The sequence below is a fragment of the Polyodon spathula genome, chromosome 29 (genome assembly GCF_017654505.1).
Source record: "Polyodon spathula isolate WHYD16114869_AA chromosome 29, ASM1765450v1, whole genome shotgun sequence".
In the NCBI taxonomy this organism is placed as follows: domain Eukaryota; kingdom Metazoa; phylum Chordata; class Actinopteri; order Acipenseriformes; family Polyodontidae; genus Polyodon; species Polyodon spathula.
Window position 1 is genome coordinate 1,716,763 of NC_054562.1, and position 9,001 is coordinate 1,725,763.

The 9,001-nt window shown below is 42.1% G+C and overlaps 1 protein-coding gene across 1 annotated transcript in view; it reads right to left on the minus strand.

Moving 5' to 3' along the window:
- Positions 1 to 1,539, minus strand: part of clcf1 (cardiotrophin-like cytokine factor 1) — a 17,615-nt gene extending 16,076 nt beyond the window's left edge. The window contains exon 1 of the mRNA XM_041232115.1: positions 968 to 1,539. Within this exon, the coding sequence (XP_041088049.1) occupies positions 968 to 1,493 (526 nt within the window). The 5' untranslated portion in view covers positions 1,494 to 1,539. The remainder of the gene's footprint in view (positions 1 to 967) is intronic.
- Between the last annotated feature and the right edge of the window lie 7,462 nt (positions 1,540 to 9,001).

Here is a 9,001-nt window from a genome sequence, read left to right on the forward strand (position 1 = left end):
ACAGATAGATAGATAGATAGATAGATAGATAGATAGATAGATAGATAGATAGATAGATAGATAGATAGATAGATAGATAGATAGATAGATAGATAGATAGATAGATAGATAGAGATAGATAGATAGATAGATAGATAGATAGATAGAAGGGGGAGATTGAGAGAGAGATAAATATATACGTTTTATGTTGTGTTACAGATGCATTTGTAAACGCGTTCATTTCTACCAAACGGGTTTTTAAACGAAGCGCGTTTGGCAATGGCTTTGCAGACACCCCGAAGAAATTTAAAACAAACCAGCAAAAATAACAAAATAAATAATAATAATAAAAAAAATCTTCGGGGGGCCTTCTGTAGAATAACCTTCTTTTTTTGCTTTTAAAGAACGAAGAAGAAGAAGAAGAGAAGAAGAAAGAAGAAGTCTTCTTGGAGGTTTTTCAAGAAGAAGAAGAAGAAGAAGAAGAAGAAGAAGAAGAAGAAGAAGAAGGTTTCACATTTTTGAACTTTTCCCTCCAGTTCTGGGTTACCAGCGTTTGATTTTAAACGTGTCATACCGGACCTCTCTGATGAAGGAGTGAGAGAGAGAAAGACAGAGAGAAAGATAGAGAGAGAAAGATAGAGAGGACAGAGAGGGAGAGAGAGAGAAAGAGAGAGAGAGAAAGGGGGGAGATCGAGGGAAAGAGAGGAGAGAACAGACCTACATTTTCAGTTATAAATATTTGAGTACGACGATAAACAGGTATGGTTCCATGCAAATATTGGTTTATTATTATTGGTTTATATTATTATTGGTTTATTAAATGTAATTATTTACATTTTGTATGCATATTTCTATCTATCTATCTATCTATCTATCTATCTATCTATCTATCTATCTATCTATCTATCTTGTCCAAAAACTTTCTTTTCAAGTTGAAAAATAAAGTTTGTTGTTGTCGTACCCCCCCCCCAGCCATCCAGATACTCACCGGCTCTCAGATCCATCGCTCCAAATCTAACCGACACGAACCGCACCAGCGTGATCCAAAACCGGGCAAGGATACCGGTACCGGGACGACCAGTTCCTCTTGACGCGAACTCCCACCGCTGGAGAGTGGCGACGTATAGAGCAGACAGACCCCGAGTTGTTTCAGGGTACCCCCGAAACTCACTGCGCCGCGATTCTTCCCCGCGTCTCGCTGTGGCGTCTCCACCGCTGCCGGAGATCCCGACCCCGGGGGTGAGTGTCAGAACCGTCCCGGTAACCGTGAGAAGGGCGATAGCTGCTGTGGAAGTTGTAGTGGTTACGGTGAGAGCGGTAGTGGCGGCGCTGGTGGAGTTTCGAGCCGGGCTGCGAGTCTTCTTCAAGCTGGAGGAGTCGTTGTCTCCGTCGGCTTTTAAAGCCCATTTCCACCCGCTCTCGCCTCCTCGCTTTCCTTTTTCAAATTCTTCACAGATGGTTGACGCATAGCTAACCACAACCTCTGACGACACACCAGTGATACAGAACTTCATATAGTGAGTGTGTGTGTGTGTGTGTGTGTGTGTGTGTGTGTGTGTGTGTGTGTGTGTGCGTGTGCGTGTGAGTGTGCGTGTGAGTGTGTGTGTGTGTCAGAGAGAGAGTGTGTCAGTGAGTGTGTGTGTCTATCTCAGTGAGTATGTGAGTGTGTGTGTGTGTGTCAGTGTGTCAGTCAGTGTGAGTGTGTGTCAGTGAGTGTGTGTCAGTGTGCATGTGTGTGTGTGTGTGTGTTAGTGGGCGTGTGTGCGTGTGTGTGCCTGTCTGTCTGTCTGTCTGTTTGTATTACATATTACAAAGACATTTCAGAGGGCTGGATCTCATCAATATCAGGGTCTAGTGCTGTATATTATAAAGACATTTCAGAGGGCAGGATCTCATCAATATCAGGGTCTAGTACTGTATATTATAAAGACATTTCAGAGGGCTGGATCTCATCAATATCAGGGTCTAGTGCTGTATATTATAAAGACATTTCAGAGGGCTGGATCTCATCAATATCAGGGTCTAGTGCTGTATATTATAAAGACATTTCAGAGGGCTGGATCTCATCAATATCAGGGTCTAGTGCTGTATATTATAAAGACATTTCAGAGGGCTGGATCTCATCAATATCAGGGTCTAGTGCTGTATATTATAAAGACATTTCAGAGGGCTGGATCACATCAATATCAGGGTCTAGTGCTGTATATTATAAAGATATTTCAGAGGGCTGTGTCTCATCAATATCAGGGTCTAGTGCTGTATATTATAAAGACATTTCAGAGGGCTGTATCACATCAATATCAGGGTCTAGTGCTGTATATTATAAAGATATTTCAGAGGGCTGTGTCTCATCAATATCAGGGTCTAGTGCTGTATATTATAAAGACATTTCAGAGGGCTGGGTCTCATCAATATCAGGGTCTAGTGCTGTATATTATAAAGACATTTCAGAGGGCTGGATCTCATCAATATCAGGGTCTAGTGCTGTATATTATAAAGACATTTCAGAGGGCTGGATCACATCAATATCAGGGTCTAGTGCTGTATATTATAAAGACATTTCAGAGGGCTGGATCGCATCAATCTTTTTGTTTTTTTTTTTTTTTTTTTTTTTTTTTTTTTTTTTTTTTTTTTTTTTTTTTTTTTTGTTTTTTAGTTCTTTTTATTATAAAGACATTTCATTCCAGCTTTTCTTTCAAGATTTCTGTCCTTATTGTCTTCGTAAGTTCTTTCTTTCTTTCTTTCTTTCTTTCTTTCTTTCTTTCTTTCTTCTTTCTTGCACAGCAATCCCTGTCTGTCTCCGCGCCTCACGCGTGCTTGCTTGGCTTTGTTCCTCGTAATAATTCAGTCTAAAAGATGTTTGCGTGTCAGCGAAGTCTATTCGTTAAACCGTAGTTTCAATCTGAACCGAAGAAGGAAAATAAACAAATAAACAAACAAACAAATAAATAAATAAACAAACAAATCCTGCAGTAGGTTCTGACGCGAGCTGCTTGCATCACGTTACTCGATGTGTCTTTATTTAAACTCTGAAAATCAAACAGTATTGCTCCCGCGTCTCTCTTTTCTTAAATAAATGTTTTGCACATGAAAACGTTTTGAGCAGGTTTTGAAAACAATGTAATCCGATGTGATTATATTACATTTATTTTATATAGCTATACCAGTATTCTATTTTGCGATTGCGTGAGATGTTGATTATTATTATTATTATTATTATTATTATTATTATTATTATTATTAGCTCTAACTAAAGTTTTGCATCATTCCACGCCCTCTATATAGAATTAACTCACTCAGCTTCATAGAGTCCAGTGAAAGCTGCTGAATAATGTTCCCTTGTTAACATATTGAATTGCACCCCCTCTATATAGAATGAACTCCCTCAGCTTCATAGAGTCCAGTGAAAGCTGCTGAATAATGTTCCCTTGTTAACATATTGAATTGCACCCCCAGCACTTTGCAGTTTGAACTCCCCAGATACTTAGAGTCCAATAGAAAAACTGACATTGAAAAAAAGTGACATTATGTATCTTTTTGACTGTAACGGGTTTTTTTGCACTGTGAATACTTTTTAGATTGTACTTTATAATACGTGACGATAAACTGGATGGTCATTTCTTGAAGCAATATTAAAAACATTATGTGCAATATCTTCCCAATTATTACCGCAGTTAAGGCGTTCTAACGATAACAAAGAGAATCTCTGATAGGGGGCGCGTAGATATATATGTTATATATATAATATAGATATAATATAATATATATTGTATATATATATATATAGTATTATATATATATAATATATATTTAAATAAAAAGAGTCTTTAATATATTTATATCTAAATATTTTGAAATTACGCAAAACTTTAAAGAAAAATTGTCAGGGTGTGAAATTGATACAAAAACGATAAAACTGTCGAGTTTAATGCGTTTTTTTTTTCTTTAATAGAAAAGCGGTCAAGGGAGTAAACGTTTGAAAAAACAGCTTAGTGCAAACTTGGGGTGTGTCTCGGTTTGAGAAAGCCTGCTTTGAGAGATCTATTATTCATCTTGTCACCGTTTGACAGCTCCCTTTCTCCCCGCTGTAACATTTCACACAAATATTTTTCACACCTCGGACTCATTTGTCAGACCACCCCCCCAGGGAGAAATGACATCATAACACTTTACACCTCTCTCTTCTCCCCCACCTTCCACCCCCTCTCTAACCCAGGCAATGGAACGCTCCGTGCATTCAATAGCTGCAGGCTGTCGTTTGGAAGCTACCACAAACCCTTTAATAAAAGGGGTAGAAAGGTTCATTTTTTATTTTTTTCGCTGACATAATTCTTGGGTGGATTTTGACTTGCTTTCTTTATTGTGAGAGAAGCAGAAAAGGAAAATCCTGGAACTTTAGAGACAGTTAACCTGTGAGATGCTGATTTAGCAACAGTATATAGATATTACACTTTACTGTGCTTTTACTGCTGTGGGAAAGTTTTGTAAGGGTTAGTTTACCCTGTTTTGTAATCAGCTTTACCAGACCTCTCTGTGCTTTACAATGCTTCCCTGTGCTTTACCAGACCTCTCTGTGCTTTACAATGCTTCCCTGTGCTTTACCAGACTTCTCTGTGCTTTACAATGCTTCCCTATGCTTTACCAGACCTCTTTGTGCTTTACAATGCTTCCCTATGCTTTACCAGACCTCTCTGTGCTTTACAATGCTTCCCTGTGCTTTACCAGACCTCTCTGTGCTTTACAATGCTTCCCTGTGCTTTACCAGACCTCTCTGTGCTTTACAATGCTTCCCTATGCTTTACCAGACCTCTCTGTGCTTTACAATGCTTCCCTATGCTTTACCAGACCTCTCTGTGCTTTACAATGCTTCCCTATGCTTTACCAGACCTCTCTGTGCTTTACAATGCTTCCCTATGCTTTACCAGACCTCTCTGTGCTTTACAATGCTTCCCTATGCTTTACCAGACCTCTCTGTGCTTTACAATGCTTCCCTATGCTTTACCAGACCTCTCTGTGCTTTACAATGCTTCCCTATGCTTTACCAGACCTTTCTGCACTTTACAATGCTTCCCTATGCTTTACCAGACCTCTCTGCGCTTTACAATGCTTCCCTATGCTTTACCAGACCTCTCTGTGCTTTACAATGCTTCCCTATGCTTTACCAGACCTCTCTGTGCTTTACAATGCTTCCCTATGCTTTACCAGACCTCTCTGTGCTTTACAATGCTTCCCTATGCTTTACCACACCTCTGTGTGCATCACAATGCTTACTTATCATTATTATTATTACAGTTCACTGTGATTTTTAAATCCTATTGCCAAAAGAACGCGCCCATGAAAGATCAAAAGGCAGAAGATGACTTAATCCTGCCCGGTCTGGCATTGTGAAGCTGTCCCGCACTGACGGGCTGAGCTGGGATTTCATCTATAGAAGAAAATGAAGATTAAAAAACAATGAACCCACAGAGATCAGGGATGACAGGGGTTACCCCCGAATGAAAGGTGGTATTATGGGATTAAATCTTCTACTCTCGGCAACTAAAAAAAAAACCTAAAATAAACAGACAGACAGTCTGTGGAGTGCTGCTTGGACTAAAAAAAAAACAGAATTTTATTTTGGTCTGTCTGGTACAGACCCTGGAGTGCGACTTCTCTGATTTAGTATTGATCATTGTTTCTATGCACAGCTCTAGAGGGGAGCTCTGAACCCCAGGACTGGGTGCAGCAGCAGCAGGGCTAGTGTGAGTTTCTAACCCTGCTCAAACTCCTGGCTCCTGATCATTGCAATATTAATAATAATAATAATACTAGACTTCATTGAGGGGAGCTCTGAGCCCCATGACTGGGTGCAGCAGCAGCAGGGCTAGTGTGAGTTTCTAACCCTGCTCAAACTCCTGGCTCCTGATCACTGCAATATTAATAATAATAATACTAGACTTCATTGAGGGGAGCTCTGAACCCCAGGACTGGGTTCAGCAGCAGGACTAGTGTGAGTTTCTAACCCTGCTCAAACTCCTGGCTCCTGATCATTGCAATATTAATAATAATAATACTAGACTTCATTGAGGGGAGCTCTGAACCCCAGGACTGGGTGCAGCAGCAGCAGCAGGGCTAGTGTGAGTTTCTAACCCTGCTCAAACTCCTGGCTCCTGATCATTGCAATATATAATAATAATAATACTAGACTTCATTGAGGGGAGCTCTGAACCCCAGGACTGGGTGCAGCAGCAGCAGCAGGGCTAGTGTGAGTTTCTAACCCTGCTCAAACTCCTGGCTCCTGATCATTGCAATATTAATAATAATACTAGACTTCATTGAGGGGAGCTCTGAACCCCAGGACTGGGTGCAGCAGCAGCAGCAGGGCTAGTGTGAGTTTCTAACCCTGCTCAAACTCCTGGCTCCTGATCATTGCAATATTAATAATAATAATAATAGACTTCATTGAGGGGAGCTCTGAACCCCAGGACTGGGGCTGCAGCAGCAGGGCTAGTGTGAGTTTCTAACCCTGCTCAAACTCCTGGCTCCTGATCATTGCAATATTAATAATAATAATACTAGACTGGATTGAGGAGCTCAGTGGTTAGATAGAGAAAGCCCTGGGCTGCAGTGTGGAAGGCAGTGGGTTTGAGGAGCTCAGTGGTTAGATAAAGAAAGCGCTGGGCTGCAGTGTGGAAGGCAGTGGGTTTGAGGAGCTCAGTGGTTAGATAAAGAAAGCGCTGGGCTGCAGTGTGGAAGGCAGTGGGTTTGAGGAGCTCAGTGGTTAGATAAAGAAAGCGCTGGGCTGCAGTGTGGAAGGCAGTGGGTTTGAGTAGCTCAGTGGTTAGATAAAGAAAGCGCTGGGCTGCAGTGTGGAAGGCAGTGGGTTTGAGGAGCTCAGTGGTTAGATAAAGAAAGCGCTGGGCTGCAGTGTGGAAGGCAGTGGGTTTGAGGAGCTCAGTGGTTAGATAGAGAAAGCGCTGGGCTGCAGTGTGGAAGGCAGTGGGTTTGAGGAGCTCAGTGGTTAGATAAAGAAAGCGCTGGGCTGCAGTGTGGAAGGCAGTGGGTTTAGCTCAGTGGTTAGATAGAGAAAGCGCTGGGCTGCAGTGTGGAAGGCAGTGGGTTTGAGGAGCTCAGTGGTTAGATAGAGAAAGCGCTGGGCTGCAGTGTGGAAGGCAGTGGGTTTGAGGAGCTCAGTGGTTAGATAAAGAAAGCGCTGGGCTGCAGTGTGGAAGGCAGTGGGTTTAAGGAGCTCAGTGGTTAGATAGAGAAAGCGCTGGGCTGCAGTGTGGAAGGCAGTGGGTTTGAGGAGCTCAGTGGTTATAGAAATCCAGAGAAAGCCACCCGACTGGAAGGGGGCGCTATATTATATCCACGCAACGATTTCAGTTTCGGTTCAAAAAAAAAAAAAAGTTTTGCTGTCCGTTTATATCTGTGAGCAGCGTTTCAAGACACTTCCTCGTTTCAAAGAGGAGTAAACAAAGACCGGACCAGAAGAGCGAAGTCACTGCAAACTGCAAAACCGCGCAACGAAGCACGCAAATTAACAAATAACACGTGTATTTGATTTAAAAATCAAAAAGCAGTTCATTTCTGTAGAGATCCACCAACGTAGCTTGATGTTAAACACTTGCTCAAATTCGCGTAGCTAGCAGCTATATAGACAGCCGAGGCTTTCACCGCTTATCTCTCTTCAAGTATCTGTACAAAATAATAATCATTTTTAAGCTTTCTCTCTCCTCTCTTCATCTCTTCCTCTCTCCTCTCTCCTCTCCCTCTCTCTCTCTCTCTCTCTCTCTCTCTCTCTCTCTCTCTCTCTCTCTCTCTCTCTCTCTCTCCTCCTCTCCCTCTCCCTCCCTCTCTCTCCTCTCCTCTCCTCTCCTCTCCTCTCCTCTCTCTCTCTCTCTCTATATGTATATATATATATATACACTACTGGTCAAAAGTTTTCGAACACCCCCATTTTTCCAGTTTTTATTGAAATTTAAGCAGTTCAAGTCCAGTGAGTAACCTGAAATGGTACAAAGGTAAGCGGTAAAAAAAAAGCAAAGTTTAGGTTACCAAAAACTGAAAAATAATGTACATTTCAGAGTTATACAGAAAGGCCTTTTTCAGGGAACAAGTAATGGGTTAACGGCTCACAGCTGTTCTGCAGCAGTGGAAGTAAATTAAGCCTTGAAAGTTGATGCTAACAATTCCTACAGGTGTCCCAACTTTTGTTCATTGCTTACAAACCCTCTGTCTGTATAAAAGCAGTGTTGGAACAGACTGTGTTACTACACCCGCTGAAGCATTATTTGGACAGTATTGCACTGCAGGAAGTAGTAAGTAGTATGTTGCTACCATAATGGCGAGAAAAAGGCAATTAACAAAGGAAGACAGACCATTGTAACCCTTAAAAGTGTAGGTATTTCCTTTAGAGAAATTGCAAAGAAAGCCAAGGTGTCAGTGAGTACAGTTTCCTACACCATCAAAAGGCACTTGGAAACTGGAGGAAACTCTGACAGGAAGAGGTCTGGCAGACCCAAAGCCACAACAGAATCAGAAGACAAGTTTCTGAGAGTCAACAGCTTGCATGATAGGCAGCTCACAGGACAACAGCTTCAAGCACAGTTTAACGCTGGTCGAAGTAAGCAAGTCTCAGTTTCAACTGTGAAGAGAAGACTTCGAGCTGCAGGTTTGACAGGTCGAGTGGAAGGAAGAAAGCCATTGCTAAGATGGCAAAATAAGAAAACGAGGCTTGCCTGGGCCATAAAGCACCGCCAGTGGACTACTGAAGACTGGAAGAAGGTCTTATGGACTGATGAATCAAAATTTGAAATCTTCGGTTCATCACGCAGGGTTTTTGTACGCCGTCGAGTAGGCGAAAGGATGGTTCCTCGGTGTGTGACACCAACTGTCAAACAGGGAGGAGGAAGCGTGATGGTCTGGGGCTCTTTTGCTGGATCCAGAGTCGGCGACTTGCACAGAGTGAGTGGCACCCTGAACCAAAACGGCTACCACAGCATTTTGCAGCGCCATGCAATACCCTCTGGTATACGCCTAG